At 39.7% G+C, this 26938-nt stretch overlaps 1 protein-coding gene across 1 annotated transcript in view; it reads left to right on the top strand.

Annotated features, from left to right (window-relative positions):
* The window catches only part of Gimd1 (GIMAP family P-loop NTPase domain containing 1), a 34795-nt gene extending 14376 nt beyond the window's left edge, over nucleotides 1–20419 (top strand). The window contains exons 2-3 of the mRNA XM_032896625.1: nucleotides 10451–10845; nucleotides 19492–20419. Of these exons, the coding sequence (XP_032752516.1) occupies nucleotides 10453–10845; nucleotides 19492–19752 (654 nt within the window). The 5' untranslated portion in view covers nucleotides 10451–10452 and the 3' untranslated portion in view covers nucleotides 19753–20419. The remainder of the gene's footprint in view (nucleotides 1–10450; nucleotides 10846–19491) is intronic.
* The last annotated feature ends 6519 nt before the right edge of the window (nucleotides 20420–26938 follow it).

Below are 26938 nucleotides of genomic sequence, written 5' to 3'. Positions count from 1 at the left end.
ACTAAAGGAACCAGGTTGTAAATTTACTATACATGTATTTCCCTAAAGATCCATTTCAAACTTTAAAGGTACAAAAGTTAATTGTGTTTAAACACAAAGAAAGCATTTCTTTTTTTTTTTTCCAGAGCTGGGGACTGAACCCAGGGCCTTGCGCTTGCTAGGCAAGCACTCTACCACTGAGCTAAATCCCCAACCCCAAAGAAAGCATTTCTCGTTGAATAAATAAAGTCCCTCATCACACTAACATAGCCTCAACACACCAGCCACTTCTGAACAGAAGTGGAGAACTAGTTCTAGAAACAAGGGTCATTGAACATTAAAAGATATTAAGATGTGGGTAAAATAAGTGTATACCACAAATCACCAAAATGTATGCAAGCAGGGTCAAATACTGTGGCAGAATTTTTAAGTAGTCCAAGAATCAGCTCTAGAACGCTGTTCAGTTCAGCTAACTTCTTGGGAGTTTTATAAGTCTTCTGAGGATATGTGGTATAGATTATAAATTATCACAAAGCTCCACGCAAGAGAGAATTTCCCCTAATTTCTTTTAAGAGGGCAGCGTATTCCTGAGCATAAAACGGGACAAATATAAGATGACTAGAGCTGCAGAGAATGGAAAGATGGTTTCCTGGGGAAAGCGCTTGCTGTGTAAGCATGAGAACCTCATTAGTTCCCCAACATACGCATAAAAGCAAGCTGTGGTAGTGTGAACCTGCAACCCAGCCGTAGAGACACCCTGCGAGCCAGACATTCTCAATGAAACAGAGCCCCATGTTCCATGACAGAGACTTCCGTTCAAAGAAAATGTAGATAGCATCATCAACTTGTAGCCTTCTTATAGATGTGTGCACATACATGTGTACACACATGCACGCCACAGAAATAAAATAGTAAAATTTAAATACGTAATGCTATAAATCAATTTGATTTATTAATAAAGTTTATACATTTTAAATATTATAAAATTGAATCAGTAGTATATTAAAAAGCAGCGTGACCTAAGTGATTGATAAAAACTGCTTTTGCCTCCATACAGTTCAAAGATTAAGGCATTTTTCTTCATGGATGTTTCTCATTGCAAAAGAGTTTCTTAAAGAAAAGGAATAAACGGATGGAGGGCACAGTTAGAAACAAGAAATGTCCCCAAAGGAGCCAATATCTCATGGTCCCCTAGCAATTGATAGCCAAAAGTAATTCTACATCCCTGTAGTTTATTAATTTTTCTTTCTGCATTTATAGTGCATTGAAAAATCTGCACTATATCTATAGTTTGAAAAGATCTACAAAATTCTGTTCAGAATAAAATCTAAGCAAATTACAGCAGAACGAAATCCAAATATCCTAACTGTTCTGCATGGGGATGTGAATGCTGGAAGTTACAAGTTACAAAACTAAGCTGCTTTGGACTGAAGGCTTCATTCCCATAGTCCTGTCCAAACCTGAACATTCTTCATTGCTCCAACAATATTCAAGTTAAGATTATTTGACTAGTATATTTGGACGTCTGGCCAGTGTCTTGATAAAAGTGAAATCTGATTCCTTATTCTAAAACCAACTTGAGCCATGTCATTCAAATCACAATCAGCCTCAACCTCTGGTCAGCTGAAAGTTCAAATTTGTGCAGTACTGGCCAAGATTAAAGCATAGGCCATCGTAGACAACCTGGCTACTTTATGGGTCTTATTATTATAAAAGAAAAGGCAGTAAAACCACCCCCCCAGAGTACCCAGGGATGGATCTATGACTTCAGTGGCATATGTAGCAGAAGATGGCCTTGTTGGGCATCAATGGGAGGAAAGGCCCTTGGTCCTGTCAAGGCTTGATGCCCCAATGTAGGGGAATGTCAGGGCAGAGAGGTGAGAGAGAGTGGATGAGTGGAGAAGAACCCTTATAGAAACAGGGGGAGGGGAGGTGGGATAGCAGGTTTCTGGAGGGGCAACTGAGAAAGGGAAAAATATTTGAAATGTAAATTTAAGAAATCCAAATCCAATAAAAGAAAAAATGGGGAAAAAAAAGCAAAACAAAAAGAGAAAAATGTTTCAAAAAATATAAGAAGAAATATAATCAGAGCAATGAACCAATGAAAATGAAGATTCACTAAAATGTAAGCACATTCATTAACCAAATTGCTGTCTGGCAAAAATTGCTTATAAAAATTCATTTGATAATGATGTGGAATTTTATTGAATGTATAGACAATTTGTAGGCTTTGTTCATATGCGCACATACACATGAACACAGAGAGATATATGCATATGTGCATGTGTGTAAATAGTGACTATATACCAGTGGTTCTCAACCTTCCTCACACTGTGCACTCTTAATACAATGTCTCATGTTAAGGTGACCCCAAGACAGAAAATTACTTTTGTTACTACTTTATAACTGTAATTTTGTTACTATTACAAATTATGTGTAAATATCTGTGTTTTCTGATGGTCTCAGGTGACCCTTGAGAAAGGAACATATTCCACACTCCGTTAGGCGTCGCGACCCACAGGTTGAGAACTGTTGCTATATACAATGCCTATGTATATGAATTTGAAATCTAATACTCAGCAGCTAAGGTGATGTCATCTCAAAATATATGATTTCGTGGATTATGGGAAGTCTAATATCCTCTGAATGGCTTCTACAAGTCCCTGGGAACTAACATTCTTGCACCAGAGACCTTCCATTTGTGACTTAGTTGTCGCATGGCCTACTGCCATCTCCAACTTGTGTGGTCCTTATCCTAAGATAATACACAGATCATCATCATCATCATCACCACCACCACCACCATCATCATCACCCTAAGATAATACACAGATCATCATCATCATCATCATCATCATCATCACCATTATCACCACCACCACCATCATCATCACCACCACCACCACCACCATCATCATCATCATCATTATTACTTTTCTTTAATCTCTACCAAGTAGAATAAAATAAAAAACAAACCTAAAATAAAAATGGAATGTCATCACATTAATGTCGAACATTAGCACTTTCTCCTCTGAAGTTGTCCCCGAATTCTTTCCATCTTCTGCTTTAGGAGATTCTCCCAGGCTGTCATGCTGCAATCCCTATTCCAGGCCACAGGCCCTTCTCCTCCCAGCATTAATGTTTGCTTGGCTTTCCCACTTCAGCCACCAGCAGGCTGGCATTGCTTTCCGTGATTTTATCTAATATTTTCAGGATCAACTTTAATTTTCTTAAACTTGGAGCAGCCTTCTAGCATGCATCCTGAAACCATCTAATTAAGGATAATGCATTTTTAGTCCTGAAAAACGTGCGTGTGCTTGCACGCCCAATCGTTAAACCGTGTTCCCAGGTGTGTTTATGGACACTTTTCTAGAAATTCAATGAGTGTACTCTACTGAAATGGTGAGAATATTGGGTGTGCATGTTAATTATTGAAGAGTTTATGTCTTATCACTCCTTGGTTTATAGAAGCAGAAAAGGGTTCAGCGGTGGCGACAGTGACAAAGGTAAAAACAAAGAGCCTTTGTCTGTTTTCTTCTCCTCACTCTGATACTGGGTCTCTGGATTTTTAGGCACTTCCATTTCCTGATATTCTGACACTGACTCCACAAGCTTAGACTCTAAACTGAGTGGCTACCAGGTAATCTTACACTAAGGTAAAATTACTACCGTAGGAGGTGCCATTAGAAGATCTGTAGGGAGACTTCCCCGGGGTAGTGGCAACTCAGCTGAATATTAGGGCATCGAGTACTTGAAACAGAGGTGGGAGTCATGGGAGGGGGAACATTCCTTATACCCTAAGCAGATCTGATCTCAAAGTGTGTGAGTGTGAAGGAGTATATGCATGTATATCTGTGTGTGTGTGTGTGTGTGTGTGTGTGTGTGATAGAGACATACAGACAGACAGAGAGAGAGACAAAGAGACAGAGAGACAGAGACAGAGAATGACCCTGTCTGCATGTGGAAGAGGACAGCCACTCTGTATGTCAGACTAGCTGGCCATGAGCTTCCAGGGATTCTCCTGTCCCCACATCTTTTTTCACTATAGGAGCACTGACTTCCCGTGAGGATCCAAACTCAGGTCCTTACACTTACACCTTAAGCCTTTACCCTCCAAGATGACAGCATAGTTAGTAAAGTCGGTGAAAAGGTACTTTTTCAAGTTGTTCTTTTTACTTGATTCAAAGCAAACAGCAAGGAAAACAATAACATTGTTATCTAATTTATTTAATATTTGTCATTTTCCTCCTATGAATCTATAAAATAGTCTCAAATCTAATATAGCATTAGACAACGTGTCTACACATCTGCAGATCCGGTGACATTCATAACTGTGCACAGTCCACTTCCTTTTATAAACATCAAATTTCCTTCTATACTCCTTCCTTCTGTATTCAGCAATGACCTAAACTTTCATCCCAAAGGTGAGAGGTTTAAAAATTAGGGTCTGTGTGTGCTTGCTGCATTTCAAAAAGGAACACAGAAATGAAGGCCTGCTAGCTCCCTCTCTTTAAAAAATAAAATAAAGTCCACCCTACAACGAATGCAGGTTGCTGTAGACAATTGGATGTCAGTTTAGACTTTGAGGCAGCAACTTGAATTCTGGCTGAAGATCCCTTCTGAGGGAACACGCTGCTACTGCCACCTGGGGGAGGTTCTTTTCTATTTCGTTCAAGAGAACCAGTTGTTCACGAAGGATGGATTCCACTAGCATCTGCCTTGTCAGGTCCACACAGGAAGAGGAAGGCCCTGCTGTCTCCAGAACGCCTTCTTCACAAAGTGAATGAGTTTGAGGAAGTGTGCACTATATAATAACAAGAGGAGGAAGATAAATCTGAGATTTTTTTAATATCAAAAACAAAACTAATTTTAAAGAAAAACTATCTAATGGCACCTTACAGTTCACTGTGTACCTTAAATATGTCATCAGTAGTTGCTTATGAAATTGCATGTCTTCGAGCACACAGGATATTTTAACAGGCTAAGTTGATACATTTCAAATATGTGGAAATAACCTAGAGAATTTTCTTAGAACAATTCGAATTTGTGAATTTAACTTTTACATAGTCTGTAAATAATTATAAACATGTATATATTTTAATTATATATACTTATATATAACTACATATAATTATATAATATATATTTATAATTATTATATATAATAACTATAAACATGTATATATTTTTCATTAAGTGACGTAGGGTTTATTTGTTAAAATGGAAAAGTTTTAACTGTCACTAAGAATGTTTCATGCTTTTGCTCTGGGTACCTTGTTACTTATTAGAAACATACTCAGACTTTAGTTCTGGAAATACAGGTTTCAGGAAGTATTGATTAAAAGGATGGTCCTGTCAGATAACATCCGTAGGCTCTGATTAGAAGATAGCTAATCACTTATAAAGAGGATGTCTGGTGACAGATTAACTAAACGAAACGATGAGGTATCAGTCCCCTGCTAGTGCCACACAGTCAGGAGACCAAAGTTCATCTCAAAGGATAAACTTTACCAGTTTCAAGGAAGTCTGTGAGAATACGTGTCCAGGATCAAAAGGGGTAAGTGGATTTAAAATATATTATATATGTGATTGGAACTAAACAGAAATGAACAGCAACTTGATGCCGTGACACAATCGAAGGAGCCGAACAAGCGGCTACCTACATGTTGTTTGACTGTGGTTTCTTGAAGATAAGACCTGGAGATCCTGGGGTGAAAAACCTTAGAGAGCATGAGAAGCTTGGGTTACTTAACACCGCGTAACAGAATTATAAACCACAAGCAAAATAATAGCTAACACCTCTTACAGTGTTACTGAAGTTGTGTGATAGGTTACCGGTAGCTTTGCTTATAAATAGATAAAAATGGCGAGTGGGCACCAGAAGCCTTTCCGTCTTCTGATATTTTCTTCAATCTCCTCCTTCAAACTCTTGAAGTTTTTATATTGCAGGTCTTTCTCTTGCTTGGTTAGTTACCCCAAGATAGTTTATATTATTCGTGGCTATTGAGAAGGGAGTTGTTTCTCTAATTTCTTTCTCAGCCTCTTTATCATTTGTAGACAGGGGGGCTATTGATTTTAAGTTAATCTTGTGGGGTTGGGGATTTAGCTCAGTGGTAGAGCAAGGCCCTGGGTTCGGTCCCCAGCTCCAAAAAAAAAAAAAAAAAAAATCTTGTGTTCAGCCACTTCGCTGAAGTTGTTTATCAGCTGCAGAACTTCTCTGGCAGAATTTTTGGGGTCACTTATGTATAGTGTCATAGAATATGCAAATGGTGATACTTTGACTTCTTCCTTTCCAATTCATATCTCCTTGATCTCCTTTGGTTGTCTTTCTGCTCTGGCTAGAACTTCAAGTACTATTTTGAATAGATAGGGAGAGAGCCTTGCCTTGTCCCTGATTTTAGTGGAATTGTTTTAAGTTTCTCTCCATTTAGTTTGATGTTGGCTATGGGTTTGCTGTATATTGCTTTGATTATGTTTAGCTATGTGCTCTGTATCCCTGATGTCTCTAATACTTTTTAAATGAATGGTGTTGGATTTTATCAGACACGTTTTAGCATCTAATGTGATGACCATGTGACTTTTCTCTTACATGGTGGATTACACTGACAGATTTTCATAGGTTAAACCATCGTTGCATTTCTGGGATGAAGCCTACTTGATCATGGTGGATGTTTATTTTGATGTGTTCTTGGATTTGATTTGCAAGTATTTTACAGAGAATTTTTGTATCAATGTTCATAGGGGGAATTGGTCTGAAGTTCTCTTTGTTGAATCTTTGTGAGGGTTAGGTATCAGGGTGACTCTGGCCTCATACAATGAGTTTGGCTATGTTCCTTCTGTTTCTGTTTTGTGGAATAGTTTAAGGAGTATTGGTATTAGCTCTTCTTTGAAAGTCTGGTAAAACCATCTGGCCCTAGGATTTTATGGGTTTGAGAGACTTTTAATGACTGCTTTGTGATATTGATTCAGACAATTTTCCATTTTCTTTAGATTTTCCAATTTTGTGGAATACAGGATTTGGAAGTATGACATAAAGGTTCTTTCAATCGCCTTGGTTTCTGTTGTTATTGCCCTCCCCCATTTCGTTTCTGATTTTGTTAATTTGGATATTCTCTCTATGTCCTTTAGTAATTTTGGATAAATGTTTGTCTATCTTGTTAATGCTTGCAAAGAATCAACTCTGTTTCATTGATTCTTTGTATTGTTTTCTTTGTTTCCATTTTATTGACGCTAGCCCTCGGTGTGTCCATTTCCTGTCATCTCTTCCTATTGGGCGTGTTCGCTTCTATCTGTTCAAGAGCTTTCAGGTGTGCTGCTAAGGTGCTAACATGAGATTGCTCCAATTTCTTTATGAATGCACATAGTGCTTTGAACTTTTCTCTTATCTGTGCTTTGGTGTGTCTGCTAAGTTTGGGTATGTTATGCATTCATTTCCATTGAGTTCTAGAATGTCATTAATTTCTTTATTTATTTATGCCTTAATCTCATAGTTATTCCGTAGTGTGTTGTTCAGTTTATATGTATCTATAGGCTTTCTGTTGTTTCTGTTCTTGTTAGTATCCAGCTTTAATTCATGGTAGTCTGATAGGATACATGAAGTTATTTCAATTTTCTTGTGTGTGTTGAGACTTGCTTTGTGACTGGGTGTATGGTCTTTTGAGAATGTTCTATGAGGTGCTAAGAAGAAGGTATATTCTTTTGTTTTGGAATAAAGTGTTCTGTAGATATCTGTTAGGTCAGTTTAATTCATAACATCTGTTAGCTCCATTATTTCTCTGTTTAGTTTTTATCTGGATGACCTATCAATTGGTGAGAGTGGGGTATAAAAGTCTGTCACTATTAATATGTGAAATTCAGTGTGTGGTTTAAACTTTAGTGGTGTTTCTTTTACAAATATGAGTTCCTTTGCCTTTGGGGCATGAATGTTAAGAATTGAAATATCACTTTGGTGGATTTTCCCTCTGATGTGTATGAAGTGTCTTTCTCTATCACTTTTGATTAATTTTAGTTTGAAAGTATATTTTTTAGATATTAGAATAGCTATACCAGATTGTTTGTTGCGTCCACGCTTATGGATCAGTTGGACTAACATAGTAAAAATGGCCAACCCACCAAAACCAATCTATAAATTCAACACACTCCCTTCCAAAATTCTAACACAATTCTTTACAGACCTTGAAAGACCAATACTCAATTACATATGGAAAAAGAAAAAAAAACCCAGGATACCCAGGATAGCTAAAACAATCCTATTCATATGGAGAACATATGGAGGTATCACCATCCCTGACCTTAAGTTGTACTTCATAGCTGCAGTAATATAAACCACATAATATTGGCATAAAAACAGGCATGCTGATCCATGAAATCAGATTGAAGACCTAGATATAAATCTACACACCTATTGTCACCTAATTATTTGACAAAGAAACCAGAACTATACAATGGTGGAGAGCATCTTCAGCCAAAGGCATTGGTCTAAGTGGATGTTGGTGTATAGAAGAATGTAAATAGATCCGTACCTATCACTCTGCACAAAACTCAAGTCCAAGTGGAGCAAAGACCTCAACCTAACACCAATTACACTGAAGAGAAAGTAGGGAATACTCTTAAACCCAACGGCACAGGAGACAACTTCCTGAACTGAACATCCCTAGTGCAGGCGCCAGGATCAACAATTAATAAATGCTACCTCATGAAACTAGAAAGCTTTTGTACAGCAAAAGATGCTGTCAATAAGACAAACAACAGCCCACAGATTGGGGGATGTTCTTTACCGACTAACTCCACTTCTCACAGCGGGCTGATATCCAGAATATAAAGAACTCAAGAAACTAGACCTCAACAAACAATCTTAAAATGAGGTATAAATCTAAACAGAATTCTCAACAGAGGAATCTCAAATGTCTGAGAAACACTTAAAGAAATGTCCAGCATCCTTAGCCATCAGGGAACTGCAAATCAAAATGACTCTGAGATTCCATGTTATACCTGTCAGAATGGCTAAGATCAAAAACACAAAGTGTCAACTTTAACTATGTTAAAAATCTCTTTTAATTCTAAGCCTCGTATTTAAAATTAAACTAATTAAAGCGAAGCTAAATGGACTGGACATGGTGCCTCGGATCTGCGGTCACTGCATTCGAGGCAGGTGAATTCAGATGAATTATTTGAAATTAGTTCAAGCTACATAGTGAGTTCAAGGTCAGCCTGAGCAAGAACAAGACTCTTGTCTCAAAAGATTAGGGAATGCTGGAGAGATGATGCAGTGGCTAAGAGAACTGGCTATTCTTCCAGAGGACCAGCGTGTGACTCCCTGCACTTACACTTGGGAGCTCACCACCATCCTTAACTCCAGTTCCAAAGGCTCCAACGGCCATCTCTGGCCTCTGTAGGCACCAAGCACATACATACACATTCACGCAGACAAAATACACAGAGATGTAAAAAGAGATAAATTTAAAATTCAAATAAAGAGAGAGAGAAGAGAGCTGAACTGGCTGTTTCTTCTACTGTTCTGTTTCTACATCTTCAACAGTGAGAGGATTTCAAATCCTCTCCATGGATTCCTGATCGCAGTAATCTCAGTCCTGAATTGTCTCCTCCACCATACCTGGGCACCAAGATGTCCCTGCTAAGTGAGCTTGTCTTCATGGGATTTGGCTTTCCCCTCCTTTTCCCGCAGGGAGTCCTTCTCAGACATTCCTCGCTTCTACTTATTTTCCCTTTACATTCCCCACCATCAGTTACTACTGTCCCAATCCCTGCTCTGTCTTGAGACATCCGTACTGGAGCACACAGCCCTACTTATGCTACTGAGAAGGAGGAGGAAGCTCATTTCAGGCAACACAGGAAGCGCTCTCCATCGATGGATGCTGCTTCAGTAGATTTACCCAATCATAGGCTGAGAATAGTCAGAGACAAATTATGTCTTTGGTTGCATACAGACTTCCTTTGACTCTCAAAAATAGAGAATGATGGTGCTTACACTTTACAGTTAGTTTATACTAATTAATATAATCTAAATAGCATTTAGAGCAGTGGTTCTCATCCTGTAGGTCTCAACCCCTCTGGAGTTCTAAGACCCTTTCACAAGGGTCACATATCAGACATCCTGTATAACAGTTACTTACATTAAATTTTATGAAAGTAGCAAAATGATAGTTATGAAATGGCAACAAAATAATTTTATGATTGAAAGTCACCATAGTGGGTTACCTCATTAAGAAGGTTGAGAACCTCAGGTTTAGAGTATTATAAAGGGTGCTCTGTATAAGTTGTTTAAATACTACAACATTTTATATAAGTAGGTTGAGTATGAGTAGGTGTTGGTAAATTCTGGGGCAGTAAGTCATCCCCCATAGACACTGAGGGACAACTGTACACCAAATATCCCAGGCCAGGTCAGAGGACTCAGGTTGGGTTAGTACAGATACCTAACTGTCCTTGTGGTGCCTCTGTTTACCCACAGCTATGATGGACGCCAACAAGATGATCATCAATTTGGCTGTCCTTGGCAAGACTCAGAGTGGGAAAAGTTCTGCTGGAAACGTTCTTTTGGGGAGTGCTGACTTCTACAGCAGGTTTGCTCCAGGTTCTGTAACCAAAGATTGCAACCTGGGTCGCAGTTGTCATATCCATGGCTTCATGCGTCGAGGAGGACACGAGATTAGTTTGCAGATACAGGTATTGGACACTCCAGGGTATCCACACAGCAAGCTGAGCACGAGATGTGTAAAACACGAAGTGAAGAAGGCCTTGGAACATCACTTTGGACAAGAGGGTCTCCATCTTGCTCTGCTGGTCCATAGAGCTGATATGCCTTTCTTCGGACAGGAAGCATCTGACTCAGTCCAATTGATTCAGGTAATACAAAGATGTAATTATTCCAGCACCATCCTACATGAAGGCATTATCTTCATAGGTAAGGCCTTGGGCGAAAGTGGTTCAAAAGATACTTGAACTATAAGGTGTTAACCATAAGCAACAGTCAGTAAAGGGGATTTTTTTCTGCTAGGAGTTCTATTTTGTCGTTTCTTTTAGATCAGTGGTTCTCTACCCTCCCAATGTTATGACCCTTTAGTACAGTTCCTTATGTTGTGGTGACCCCCTAACCATAAAATTATTCCAGTGCTACTTCATAACTGTAATTTTGCTACTGTTATGAATCTTAATGTAAATCTGATATGCAAGATATCTGATATGTCAGCCAGAGGGGGTTGCAAATCACCACTCAAGAACCGCTATTTTAGAGGGATTCAGTCAGTTAGTCTACACTCAGTCATAGACAGAAATTTTTAGACACTAATTTGTTGGAGGTAAGCCTAAAATCCCTAAAAACCTTGAACTTGAGAAAGTTTGCACAATGTAACCCCTGGACTCTACCCACCAGAATCAGCTGGGCAATTTGTTGAAAATGCAGGTTCCTCCATGACTATTGAAATAGCATCTCAAGAGTGAGATCTGTGTACCTGCATTTCCATGTTTTCATATAGGTTTATGAAAACAAGGCGAGGTTCAAAACCACCAACTGAAATGCCCACACACCATGCAACATCAAGAGAACAAGGTGTTATAATTCATCAACAAATGCACATGTGTTCACTGAAGACTGTCATGCACAGCACTGAGTACTTGCAAGACAGGAAGCCTAGCTGCAAAAAGCTCATAATGTAGAAGGGGCATATAAATGTCAAAAATGACAACGTGTTAACTGCCCAAGCAGTGTAATGTGTAAGGGGAATGACACAAGACTGGGCACCATGGCAAATGTCACAGGAAAGCTGTGCACGATTCCTAGGAAAGAAACCTGTGATTCCCATGTTTACCCGCTACAGCACTCATATGTAGGTCTCATTCCATCCATGAACTACAAAGACTTTAGGCACAACCTCGATGGCACGTGTTGTATTTGGTTACACCAGTTTATTTGTTCACTTATTAGCAGTTGCAAAGTTGGGGGTTTTCATTCTTTAAACAGTCAGCAAAGGGTCTAGGGAAAGGAAGGGGGTCTTGGCATGGCCACAGCCCAGAGGAGTAAAGAGTGTATGTATTTATACTGCCAGAAGTAGTGTAGTAAACGGGCCCGAGTAGACTATCGTGTTCAATTCCTGGAAATCATTCATTGATTTGCTCAGTTCTGGCCAAGCTCTTGATTCTCTAGACAGGGTTCACCCAAGTTTAACTGCTGGGCCTCCAAGTAGAAGCTGCTCTAGTCACTGAGTTCAGATTATTAACTTAGTGACTGTCATTAGTGAAAAACAAAAGATTGGCCCAATTGGCAGACACACCATTTGTTTCTCAAGGGTTATATGTGTTTTTTAAAAGTTTAGGGGAAAACCATGAGTGTGGTTACAGGAATGCAGTGGAAAAGTAAGGGTGACTAGAACAAAAACGTTATCATGCAACTCCTGAAGAGTCAAGTCATGCTGTCAGCAGTAAACAGGACGGTTGCAATTAAGATACAACGTGAAATCTAAGGCAACCATGAAGCTCCCGATACTATTAAAACTTGTATTTCAAAGTATTTCTGGTAGAAATTAAGTGTCAGGACATCTGTACCAAATAACCAGGATAATTTTAAGGACAGATTTATTGTTCTCTAAAGCTGCATTACACATAAATTCACAAACAACTACTCAAAAGCCATCTTGACTCTCTCCATAGCCATCCTCATACTCCCATAGTACACTATACTGAGCCCAGGATTTCAATATTATACATTTTGAAAATAGATTCTTCTAATGCCATTATACAGAACCTCATAATCCACTGTTTTCCTACAGTGTGATTTAATTCATACTTGTCTCCTGTCTTCCGAGATGGTCTCTGCATAGCTTTCCCCAGTAGCTGTCTTCCTTGAGTCATTGTCTATCTCAGGAATTGAAGGCCAACATGAGATGGGTGGAAACCAAGTTCAGATTCTGTTTGGTATTTTTGTAATAGAATAAATAATTTCTCTTTTTTCTGAACATCAGCAGACAAAGTTTATGAATCCTCAGAACAGCCCCATGAGGGCTGGGAGTGTTTGCAGACCTGTTTGGAGCGCCTCTTGGTCTTCAAATGATGGACTCTGAGGTGCAGGTTGATGCTTATGCTTCTTCCTGAAGGTGCCTCCGTTACTCACGGCAGCCAGCTATTTGTGCTCCCAGATCAGGAGAGGGTCAGGTGTTTCATATTTGACAAGATGAAAAGCATATATCTAAAGAAGTGTTAAGGCCCATGGGTTCCAGGCTTGTCCCAGATTTCTTTTCTTTCTTGGCTGATAAACAAGGAGAATGGCGTAACTATCCTTTCCTTTCTGGGTGAGGGAGGAGTCCGGCACAGAAGGTTGACCTCATCTTTCCTGTGCTCTTCTGTTGTCTCCTGGTTTGTGTTTTAATACTCTGAAGAGGAGTCACAGTGTGCCAGCTGTGACAATTGAAGCATCCCTCCAAATGATATGCTTCTCTACTTAATTAGGTCCATAACAATTTAGAGACGTGAGTTGTATCCTCCAAAGTAGGAAAGGACTGACTCCCGTGAGTGTTGGTAGGAAAATTATCTGAATGTTAAAAAGAAAATTCATAAATGTATCAGAGAAGACATAATAAAGACTCCCCCAATAAAGGGCCAGCATGAGGGAGACAAAGTCGCTCTAGGAACTGAAACGATGAACTGAATAGAATCGATATTCTTTTGCACAATCGATCATAGACAGTATAATTACTGTGAATGAGAAGACTTAAGAAATTAAGAAATTATTTTTGACTTGGGCTCAACAGCTCAGCTGTTGATATTGTAGGTGGGTGCTCATAAAACAATAGGCTCACAAAGGCCAGTGATGGGTCTGCATGTACTAGAAAAACCTCATGGACCCATTTAGCAGTTGGAACAAGTCTAATGTTACTATCCTTTCTTAGTTTTCCATTTACGGTCACAAAGGATGCTGATTTCATTGATATTAAAGACTTCTATGCGCTAGCATTAGTTAATCTCACATGCTTAGCACGGAGCTCACCTTGTAGGAGAGTCACTGAAAGGTGCAAAGCAGCCCTGTTATAACGGCTACTCTTCTGCACTGAGATGTTCACTCAGTCAAGTGAACCACAGCGAGGTATAGCTTATTACAGATGTGAGGAACATGGTGTCTGTTATACACACCCGTGTTCAATCTCCTTCTTACCTACTCGTTTGCACCGTGACCTTGGGTAAGGAACTTCTCTGAACTTCATTAGAAGTAGGTATGAGTTGGAAATATCTACTTAACTCGTTCCTTTTTGGATTTTGACATGAGCCTGGCAGTAATAATCCTTGGAGACACTGGCACATTAAGCGTTTAGATATGGGGATTATCATTTTATATTACTATTAACCAAGGCTTTGGCAGTCAGGGAACCTTTCTTAAAGGCCCAGGCCTGCCGGTAATCAGCCATCTGGTTTCCAATTGAGCCACTTAATTAAGCCACAAGGCCTTATTACTCTCATCTTTAAAATGAGGCAATTTGGATAGATGTTTTCTAATGTTGAATATTCCCTGATTCTGACTCGAGATGTTATCACTAAAATTTGACTCTGGAAAGAAAAACTGGTATTTTAAGTGAAATGAGAATAAGGGAATCACACACACACACACACACACACACACACACACACACACACACACACACACACGTATGATCCTTATTATTCTCCTATTCTTCTTTGATAACTTTTTTCTCAGCTGATGTAATTGTTGGCTTTTTTCTAAAGTTTCCCCCTAAAAGGTCCAGATGCTATGATTTCATCAACCACAAACAAATGGGGCAGGGCTGGTGAGGTCCTGAGAAAATGAACAATTCCTGGAAAACAAAGTTTATATCCTAACTCACTGTCCCAAAAGGACGAGATGGCCTCCTACCCACTAGCACTGGGAAACCAGACAATCCGTGGTTGTAGTGTTTCCAGTCGGCTTATTGCTATATTTAAATTATTATCACCAGATAAATTACTTTTACTTATTTTGCTCTTGAATTTCTTTTGAGACATCGATCAGCTGTAATTGTTCAGTCTCTGGGTCCACAGAGAACATGTTTGGCCACTGATATGGCGACTATCACCAAGCGACACTGTGTTCAAACATTCAACTATTTCCTGGCCATAGACCAATCTAAAGATTATAAAGTAAATCAGCCGTTCTTTTCTGGTTTGGGCAATAACTCAAAAGTGCAATTTCTCACACAGTTTAAGAGGTAAGTATCCTTTCATAAAAAATTATCAGTCTGTAAAAACGTCCCAGTGGCTGAACACACAGGCCCGTGAGTGGTAGGGCACTTAGTACTTCCTCTCATTTATCCTGAATGAGATAACTTTGGAGTATAAGAACCATCTATGGGAGAAAAATGACAAAGAAGGAAACATGTTGTTACAGAAAACCAGAGACTATGAGAGTTGCACCACGTACTTTTTAAGGTATTAGCTTAGTGAGAAAAACATTGTGCTAAGTGATATTGTACAAAACAGTATTTTAGCATGGACTTTTATTATGACAATTACTCAGAAATATTTAATGATGAGTATGGTCTTCTGAGAGCTATTAAGATGGTGGGTTTGGGGCTGGAGAGATGGCTCAGCGGTTAAGAGCACCCGACTGCTCTTCCAGAGGTCCTGAGTTCAATTCCCGGCAACCACATGGTGGCTCACAACCATCTGTAAAAAGAGATCTGATGCTCTCTTCTGGTGTGTCTGAAGACAGCTACAGTGTACTTATATATAATAAATGAATAAATAAAAATTAAAAAAAAAGATGGTGGGTTTGGTGGTGCTCAAGGGCTAAGAGCACCAGTTCTTTACTGACCTGTACATTTATAATATTTAAAATATATGTAATATTTTAGTATGACAGTTAGTGTGGTCCAGGAGTGGTCGGCTGAGGCTCTAAAGTGAGAAATTCTCAGATCTGAGTGTGATCAAAGATCAGAAGCTGGACCTGGGTGGAAATAAAACCCCAATACCATATGGTCCCTATTCTTCCGTTGTTATTTCTTTTGTAAGACGTAATTATCTATCATTGTTGTACATGCGTGCCTGTGTACGTGTGTGTGTGTGTGTGTGTGTGTGTGTGTGTGTGTGTGTGTGTGCATGTGTGTGTATATGTATGTGTATGTGTATCCATAGCCTGAGTGTGGAGGTCAGAGAACAACTAGGATGGGCTTTTGTGTGGGTTCTAAGGACCTAATTTAGGCCATCATGATACTGGAATTTGGGGGACTCCTTCGTGGTTGCCTGATGATACAGGGGAAATCCAGGTCCCTTCCTGGGGTTCTTATTTCAGAAAAATAATTTAAGAATGGGTTCAAATGAAAGGTCAAGGGCAATTTTATTAGTTAAAAAAAATAAATCAGTGCAGGTCAGCTGCAAATCTCTGCAGCTGCTTGGAGGAGAGCAACAAAGGAGAGAAGGAAAAAGCCACACACCCTTTGCTCTTTACGCAGGAGTGGAAGTCAGAAACATGGTGGGAGAGCAGCCACATGGTGGGGAGGGATCCTTTAAAGAAAGAGTAAGAGAACCCCAAGTGCTGTGGAAACTCTAAGTGTTAGGGAGAGTATAATTTCCAAAGATATAGAAAGGTTCTGGGGGATTCTGGGGAGGAGAAGCACAGTACCTCATTAAGGGTAAAATGATCGCACCTTTCTTTTTAGCATGGCTTAGGTGACTCTGCCTTTCAAGAGGTAGCCCCTTGGCATGGCTGAGCTGGGACATTGGGTCTCTATCCAGGTCAGAAAGCCCATTCTCTTGATGAGAACGTTGTTTCTTCTAAGGAGCCTTTTCTGTTATTCAGACATACAGGCTCGACCCGTAAGCACCTTTATTCCCTGGATCATCTTGCAGGGCCATGTTAATTTCTTTGTAGCAAATAATAGATAGCTATTTATTGGCTCTTGGCTCTTGACATCAGAAGTCTGGACTCACAGAATTGGCAAGGTTGGCTTCTTCTGAGAGCTGGGAGCAAGTGCTGTGCCCCAGCCTTCCCCTGGCTGCACGTGACTATTTCAGGGCCCGCACCATTGCCTTATATTTGTCTCTGTTCAAGTTTTTCTGTTTTACATGGATAGTAATAAATTTAGATCAGGAGCAAACCTAATGACTTCAAGTTAATCACATCTTTAGGACACTTTTTCCAAACAAGGTCACATTCTAAGGGACAGGGGATTAGGACTTGGCATATGAATTAGGAGAAGACACAGTTTAATTATAATCTCACCATTTATTCATATCACAGCCTGTGTCCTTTCTTTACTAGAGATACATACAGTACACTGCAAACACAACAGCGTCCCACAGATGTCCTTTATTTTGACACGCCACCATCACCTACAGTGGACTGTTGGCATCATATGGATACTTAGATTTATAGAGTTATGACCTTTAATACTTGAGCAAACACGAGCTTTCTAATGGCCTTAGGTTTAAAAGCACATGAGAATGTGTGAAATTATTCACCATTTCGTGAATTTCCTGTCGAATTTACTCATGTACCGTTAAGAAAATATTTTCTGATATAATGATCTTGGAAAGTTGGCTCATGTTTTCTTACAACAGGGCATTTTATGGGAACCTGTAATTCTGTGGTATAGGTAGACAGATTCTGATTGGTAAGGGCAAGCAGGTGGACTCAGTCCTACAGAGATTTGCTCCAGATGAGGAGGGATGCACAGTCTATGGGAAATCCACCACAGGGAGCTGTTGAACCCCGAAGTACAGGATTGTGTCCCAGAGAATAAAATTCAGAGCTGAATCCTCAAAACTAAGCTAACAGTATTTGATTCAATCAGGAGTACCATAATCCCAAAATATTCAGCAGATATTGTTGAGAATTCCCAATGTCCTGAAATCTTCTCATGATAATGAAGACACAGAGAATGGACCTTCAAAGAAGTCACTGCTAAGTTTCAGTAACATTTACCTTAAATAAATGGCTCTGGTGAGAGCCTGGCTTCTCTCATGGTTGTAATTAGTAGTCATGGCCATTGCTATCTCTGATTCAAAATCCGTGTCTCAGAGTTCTCATGAGTCTTTTCATATTAGACATACTTGTCCTGATGCTTTTCTTTCTTCCCCTCCTTCACTCCTTCCTTCCCACTCTCTTCTTCTCTTTACATAATATAACAACCATATATGTTTCCAGACTATTTCAATAAAAACATGACTACAATATAGTTCAAAACCTCTCCATGTGTCGATTTTCGATGCCACAAGAAGAGTAATAGTATCGTGGCACAGATTCAATGTTTAACATCAAGAAGTTATGTATGGCGAAGCATGGTGGGTGCCTACCTCTATCCCAGCATTACACAGGCAGAAGCAGGGTTGATATGTTTGGGATCAGCTCTGGGAACAGAGTAAAAATCTGTCTCAAAGGACTCAAACCAAACCAAATCAAACTGAAAGGAAGGAGTGGGGGAGGGGATGGGAGACTGAAAGGGATTGCCCACCTGAAAAAGCTTAATACCTGACACCAGTTCTTCATTTTCACTTGTCTGCTTGCTTGCTTCTGATTACTACAAGTCCTTGCTAACTCTTGCTAAAGTCATTCGTGGATATTTTGTATTTTACAAACAGTGTTATGAACCAGTAACACCTCTGCAAGTATTTCCGCCATAGGCGTATATAGAAGGGAGAAAGTGTTTCTTTACTGTCACTTGGTCATGACTTCTTGTAAGTTTGGAAACATCCACGAGTTGAATGGTTACTCCCAGCTGCCTTTATGCATTGCATGAGCAATATGCCACATGCTGTAGCTTCTGCTTTCTATCAGCTAATTTTCACTCATCAAGCAAGAATTTATTGCACAACCAACTCGAACATATCACTAAACAAAGGACCAAGCTTCTTCGGTGCTTTTCAAGCACATTAGAAGAAGCCATTTGACAAATTGTCTTTGACTCAGGCATGTGGCAAGAGGAACAGGAGGATTACAGTAACCTTGTGCAGCTCTTCCAACTCACCAAATAGATTTTGATCTTAGCCTTTCCGTTACTTGTCATCTGGTTAATCAATAAAGCATAGCCAGATTATGTCATTTTAATCCCTTAGTAGATATTTTAGTGGTGATAGTACAGGATTCAAAAAGATAAAAAAAGAAAAAGATTCTGTAGCAGTTGCTTTGCTCATGGTACCGCCAATTAAAGGAATCGGGTGGTTCTAACGGGGTCTCCGGTTGGGAGGAAGTGTAAGTGATCACCAAGTGCTGGCCATACCACATTCATTGTAGCCAGATGTTCTGTAGCAGTAAGCCTTTGCGCATCAATTATAACAGCAAAGTAAAACAGAGAACCAAAGCCCTTTCGTCGTTGTTCGGAAATCCCATCCATCTTCCTCAATGTGTTAACAACACTTGAGCTCATGTTCGCTTCCCATTTCAGATATCAGCTTTCAGAAAGATCGTGACACACGGGTCTGTTGGCAAATGACATTGGACTTTGGTAATGGCTTTGCTCGGTTTTGAGGAATAGAGTCCAAGGCAAATAGTCATTTAACTTCTCTCTCTTTCAGGAACTTCTGGGAGATTCTTGGAAGAACTACACCGCTATTCTTTTTACCCATGCAGAAAAAATCGAAGAGGCTGGGTTAAGCGAAGAGGAATATTTGTGCGAGGCTTCTGACGCACTGTTAACCTTGCTAAATTCTGTTCAGCACAGACATATTTTCCTGTATGAAAGAGGAAACTCGTGGAGTGAACAAAGAAGTAAAATCTTAGAAAGAATCATGGAATTTATAAAAGAAAATCATTTCCAAGTTCTTAGTTTTACATAAAGTTTAAGTGAAAAGAAGAGGGCACTGGGTATCAATCAGGGACTGATATCTCATTTTAAAGTCTGGAGCACAAGAATTCCCTGTACAGCCATTGAGTCATTTTGGAAAAAATTGTAAATAAAAACTAATATTAAGGATTCAAGATTTCATGATATCAGAGTTGTACTCACAAGTATTTATCCAACAGAAAAGTGTGCACTTGTGCATTTAGACACATGCATATACAAGAATGCCCATGGTGGTACCATTGAGCATAGCTGAAGACTGAAAACTATCTAAATGCTCATTTAGAATAATATTCAAATTGTGGTAATTTAACCCACTGAGACATACAGTGTGAGAATGGACAAGCTCACTCTCCTGTAATAGCAGCTATCAACTATCTAAGTAGAATGCCAAGAGAAAGAAGCACAGAAACTGTGCTCAATGGCTCCATTTGTATAACGACCAGAGACAAAGACCAGTGCAACTCTCTTCTAGTGCAGAGAATGCTGGGCATCAGCAAAGTCACAGGATGCTGTGGGATGGCTGCAGAGATGTTGGCAAGGCTATTTCCCGATTTGGAAACCGGTTTCATTTGGATGTCTACCTTGTGAAAATGGAACAAAATTTCCTGTAGTGTATGAGCTCATAACTATATTTGGGAATATAATTGCGAATGAATAAACTTTCTCCCTTTATAAAAGATTCATGTCACTGCTTACTTGATACAGGAAAAGGAAGATTGTGTAACCTTGCCAGAGCATGTTTCCTCAGGTACACTGTGTACACAATGGATGCTTAAATATGTTCTCCATAGTTACTGCAATGACTAAACGAATAGCCATGTGACAGAGACTCCATGTTAGCTTTCCTTTCTGCTTTAGAGAGTCCTGCTAGCCCCACTTTGGTTTATAAATATTAAGGAAAATTCAGAGCAAATCCTCAGCAAATTCCTATAGTAGTTATCAGAGCTGGCTCTAACTGCAGTCTTGACTACAAAGTGGTGACTCTTACTTGTTTGCGTTGCTATAAGTACCAGAATTATCTGTCCACTTGAGAGAGCTCTTCAGGGTGGTTTTAATGAACCAGTGATAGTGGAAAGAAAGCAATTATCAAGAGCCACATCTATCACAAAAGCAGAATTATATCACTTTCATATGTGATTAAATATGAATCTTCCCAGACAGCCGCTAATTCATAAACCGTTTTCATGAAGTTAGTTCATGTTTATTTTATTTTTCTTACGGTGACGGTTTGTAGTAGTTTCCATTAGAAATAGGATTGAAACTGATGGGTTTCCTCCAAAAGCAGTTCTCAAAAGACTACTATTGTCTGAACCCGAGCATAGATGATATTTATTAAGCTAGTCATCAACTTCCTACTTGTTAGGTAGACAGCTACAGATGGACAGGGACAGAGACTCAGTCTTAATGCTCTCCCATCATTTTACTATATTGCTGTTAACAGCACAAAGACTTAATTATAATGGATGTTTAATTGATGATAATATTTGTACATCTCTATAAGTGTATTATGGCAATTCATTCCTTGTTATATAATACATAATGATCAAATCGGGATAGTAAGCATTTACCTTCTTAAATTCCTAGGACATTTTTAAATGCTGGGAATTTTGTACTTCTCTAGTCAATTTCAAAGACATCATGGACAAACTAGGGATGCAGCCCAGCTTGCACAAGGTCCTAGTTCCAATCTTGTCAAGGTGAAGCCAAAGCAACAACAAAGGATGGACGGGTGCGGGGAAGTGTGAGGCTAAACTGGTGGCACTCATTTCCTACGTGTGACACAGAGCAGCTTTAATAGAGAACAAAGTACACGTCATAACTTACAATAGTTAGACTGAGCTAGATGGAAGCACCAGGGACCTCTCCAACTCCGTGATTGGCTAAACTCCTTGATACTTAGAAGTTCAAGTTTTCCATGTTCTTTTTCTTTCTTTAGAAGACTTCCTGATACTATCAGGTGGATTTTTCCAACACTTCCCTACGTTTATTTTGTAGTTTGGGTATATACATGGTTTCTGTCAAATAATATTGTTATTGAACCATCATCTCCTTTGTTAAAGCGCATGGGTACTTCTCTTCCTTTGGCCTTTATTGTTTGTTTTATGTGCCTGTTATTTCTTGCATTTTCCTGCCATTTCATTTTCCTAGTTTGATAGTGTTACTATCCATCCTGTTTTTCTCTTTTGCTTTTGGAAGTTCTACCAGAATTCATGCGCGAAACAGGAATCGTGTGTTTTCTACTATTGCTTGATAACAAAAATCACAGCTATATATTGAATCAGGAAACAGCTCACTGCTAAGCCCTTCAACTGTGGAGCTGAGGCCTGTGGAATACCCTTCATCTCTCCCTTCCTCTGTTTCTATCATCCTCCCTACAGAAAACATCTCAGGAATGGTTCTTTTCCTCATATAACTGGGTTCTGGGAGACAATTACCCCAAGACTTCCTTTTGTGGGCTGTCCGTTTGTTTCAAGAGCCATTTCATACTACTTAAACCAAACACCCCTCATAGTTTATCAATTATGTTATCTTCGAGATTATTTATCAGCATGCACAATGTTAAATTTTATTATGCCTTTCCAAATAATACTTGTTTTCTGATTTGACTCCTGCCTTTTGCCCATCACTCTTGACTCCTCAGTACTAGAAACTCTAATCTTTACTGCTACTTCCCCTTGTCTTCATCTTCCTCAACACGTCTGGTGAATGTTTCCCCTAATATACTCAGAATTCTTGAATACTCATTATTAAATTCCAAGCATACACTTGAACACACAACTACACAACAACAGTATTGGGTCTTCATAATAATCAGCATAGTCAAGGGAGGAAAATAATGTGTCTGCTAGGAATAAGGAGCTGACTCTTCGAAGTCACTGAAGTGAACTCTTACAACTGTGCTTGAGTTGCGCACCTCTTACTGGATGACAGTACATATTTATCCACAACTTAACCATTTTGAGATAATTGTGACTCTCAAGAGATCCATGTGAGTAGGATTAGTTCTGGGCAAAATGGCACTCTAGTAGCTGTCCTTCGGCGTCCTGCTGCCTTTTCTATTAGAATCTGTTATTTGCATTCTTGGCTTGTGCTCTTCGGGTGTATAATCTAGATGCTAGCCACATCTGAATGACAACAGATTTCTGCTGAATTTTAGACCGGAAAGCTCTTTGAACATTTCAAAGATCATAGGGAAATATGAGGAAAACTTGGTGGTCTTGAGCTCATAGGCTAGTATCCTCATTGTTACTGAAAAGCTGGGGTCAGAGATATGTTAGTGTATACTCTTTGGGAGACCTTAGTGATTACCCCCAAACCTCCCAGCTCTAATATTTAATTCTTCTAGATATAAAGCATCAATGAACATTTTCTGACTCAGTGCCTACTTTTACCTTTTACCTTTTGAATCTGTTGTGGGTGCAGAAACCCCACAACTGCTACCTCAAAGTGCATCCCTGAGAGATATTCTATATGGAGCCTAATGTGACCTTAGACCAGGCACACATTTCATAGCCCAAACACCGTGTTCTAAAGTGATAGCAGTTCGATGATGTGTTTATGGTAACAAAATGAAGAACATCAGAAATCAAGGTACTTTTGGATACCACAGTAGAGGCATTAGGCAGGTAAGTTACAGCAAAGGAGGGGAAACTCTTCTGTGAGCCTTAGATTTTGACAGTACTCTTAACCCATTAGTTGGTTGAGAACTTGGGCTGTTCCAACCTTCCAAAGGATTTATCTGATGGTCACAAAGATGCTAAGCCTGGTTCTGAGGAGGAAAATAAAAGGCTTCTGAAGTGGGAAAAGGTTGATCCAGTTTGGCATTGGACTTGCAACATTCAAACCTCTTCATATCATTCAAGTTCTAAGTAGCTAATCAGCCATGCAGAAGGTTCAGCTGAAGGTGAGGTTCCTTTTAGAGACTTTCCTTCATACTGATCAGTTGTTTTGTTTTGTTTTTTTTAATTTTTGTTTTGAGATTTTAGTTTTATTTTATGAATATGGATGATTTGCCTACATGTATGTCCATGCACAACACCCATGCAGTGCCCTCAGAAGTCAGAAGAGGGTGTTGAGTCCTCTGGAACTGGAGTTACAGACAATTATGAGCAGCCACGTATGTGATGGATATCGAACCCAGGACCTCCGGTACAGCAGCCCATGTTCCTAACCACTGAGCCATCTCTCTGGGTCCACAGCCTGTTTATGGATACCCTGCCTTTTATCTTAAGCCTTTTACTAGTAAACTAGCTTTAGATACATCAAATTTTGTTTTCAAAGAAGAAGAAAAATCTAAGATTTCCAAGCATTATTGTAAGAGAACAAACTAAAGCTTACAGAAAAGGTGAAGATAAATTTAGAAAGGAGAAGGGCCATATTAGGAATTAATAGTTTCCCTCAGTTGAGAGAGAACCAGGAAGTAACCCAAGTCCTAGAAGACTCACCATCTCCATTACTCACTTATAAACTAACCCTTTATACTTGTGCCCTCACTGGATGACAGCCTTCCTTTACCTTTTCGTATATTGATAGGGATACAGGCTGTACAAGGGTCTGGAAAACTGAGAAGAATCAGACCATCACTGCCCTTCACTCTGACCAGAGAGCAGAGAGCTTTAACCAGGAATTTCCCCATCTATCGTAGCATAAAGATTCCTTGAACCACCTCTCCCTTTAAAAACGGGGATTTCTTTTCTATGGGGCATATGGTCTTTATTTTATTTTCTCAAATTAGGACTGAAACAAAAATATCTCCTCCAGCAATTGTTCTCTCCTTCCTGGTTTGCTTCGATGGGGATAGCCAGGCACTGATAACAGTATTGCTATGTTCAAATTTGTTTTAAGAAATGGGCTTCCTTTCACAAGCTTCGTATGTTTCTGTTTTTACTGTACATGCTATTGAAGGATAAAATGTTATCTTTTCACAAGAAAGATGGTTCTAGAAAGAAGTTATTTCAACCACAATTATTCTTTTGTTAACGTATTGAAAGTGGCTTTTAGTTTGCATTATCCATCAACTTTCTAAAAGAGGAGCTCAGGAATGGTGTTGATTTTGGATGACTCTTTCCTGCTCTTTCCAAATGTCCCAGGTGTGAAAATCTGAGAGGGTTTTAATGAACCAGAATCAGCCAAATATGTAATCTTAGGACTAAAATCATAAGGGATGTACATATCAAAAGTATTTCTCTATGGGGATGTATAATATTCTAATGAGGCAATTCACAAAAACCAATGTAACACTGTCCAGAGTAGCCTTGCCAGAAAGGCTGTGAAGGCAGATGAGCAAACATTAACTGATATTGGGATAATTCTGTGGGCATTGTATATCAAAGGAGTCCAAAACGTCACCCCTCATCAAAGAGGATTATTCATCTTCTCTGTGATTCCTGAGCTCTGGGGTTGTTCGGCTCTTGTTGCTAAGGACAATAGTTCACCATTAGTAAACGATGATGATGAAGGCAAAAAAGGACACTTCACAGGAGATCGGGAGAACTGGGAATAAAGTCAGGAGGAGGGTGGGGTAGAAGCTAGGAATGAAAGAACAAAACACAAACAAGGGGATACGTTAGAGTGAAAAATACAGTCTCCCTAATTAACTCATGCTCTGAAAAAAATCCAGATGGCTTGCTTTCAAATCAATAATTATTTCATTGTACCGGATTCCAAAGACTTAGAGTTGACTCCTACAAGTCATCACTGCCAAGACATATTCAGAGGAAAATTCACAATTCTAAAGAACAACAAACAGATGAGAGCATGCTGTCCCAACGAACTGGTGCCTGAACATGCAGCTCTGTGGAGAATTTTTTCCATTTCACTGTTAAAACATTCAGGGTTATCATCTAGGTTTCATCTGTGATTGGGTGTACCCCAAAGGAGTTGTTCCTGTTACGAGTCATCTATCCGTCTTAACCATCCATCTTTCTTGAACCCAGTGACTCTGTTACCAGTCACTTAGAGTCATAATCTACTCCCTTACTTTCCTCATATTCCAAAAGAAGTTGGAAAACAGAAATTACTGTCAGGCCAAATTGGGAGGAGAAAACTTAATGTTTTCTCTTATTGTTGTATAGATTTAGGGGAGAGAGAGTTTAACTTTCTTGGGAACAGGCCCACAAGAACCTAGAAGCTGGAACTGAAGCAGAGCCCAGTGCAGAATGTTACCCACCTTCCTTTTCAGGGCTGGAACTTCCCACATCAGTCATTACTAGAAAAATGCCCTATAGATTTGTCCGCAGGCAATCAGATAGAAATATTTTCTCAATCCAGATTCCTCTTCCTAGATAACCGTTAGTGTGTGATAAATTGACATAAAAACAAAGAGGGTAATTGCCTATTTGTCAACTTGACACACCAATACATTACTATTAAACCATAACCCCTTGTGCTAGATGCAGTTCTGGTGCTGTCAAAAGACATGATGACCAAGGCAACTTACAAAGGATGGTAGTTCTTACAGTTTCAGACCATCAGTTCATGATCATCATGGTGGGAAATAGACAGGCATGGTGCTGGGACAGGCACGGTGCCGGGACAGGCACGGTGCTGGAGGATTATATTCTGAGCAGCAGGCAGGCAGCAGGTACAAAGAGAGGGGAGAGGAAGGGGAAAAGAGAGAGGGAGAGGGAGAAGGAGAAGAAGGGGTAGAGAATGTCTGGCATGGGCGTTTGTAATCTCCAACAAGGCCACACTTCCTAACCCTTCTCAAAGAGTTCCACTGAGTACAACAGTCACTTTCATTCAAGCCACCACACTCCATTCCCTGGCCCCCATAGGCCATATGATAATGCAAAAAGCATTCCTCCAACTTCAGAAGTCTCATACTCTATCAGTCTTAAGACAGTTTCAAAGTCCAGAGTCTCCTCTGAGACAAGGCAGTATCTTATGTGTAGCCCCACGTAAAAGCAAACACAGGAAGTAGATCATATACTTCCAGTATACAATGGCACGGAAAACACATTACCATTCCAAAACAGAGGAAAGGGAGCACTGTACTGGACCCAGAGCAAGTCTGTAACCCAGCAGGGAAAACTCCAAATTCTGCCTTGCTGTCTGCAACACACCCCATGGGCACCTCTCCTTGGTAGGCATCCCATGGTGCTGAAATCTCCAACACCTTGGGGTCTCCAATGTCAACCCGACTTCACCTTCACAGCTTCACGAAATGGCCTCTCTTG

The sequence above is a fragment of the Rattus rattus genome, chromosome 3, assembly GCF_011064425.1.
Source record: "Rattus rattus isolate New Zealand chromosome 3, Rrattus_CSIRO_v1, whole genome shotgun sequence".
Taxonomy (NCBI): Eukaryota; Metazoa; Chordata; class Mammalia; order Rodentia; family Muridae; genus Rattus; species Rattus rattus.
The sequence above is the reverse complement of the archived record's forward strand: the minus strand, read 5'-3'. Positions and strand labels throughout refer to the sequence as shown.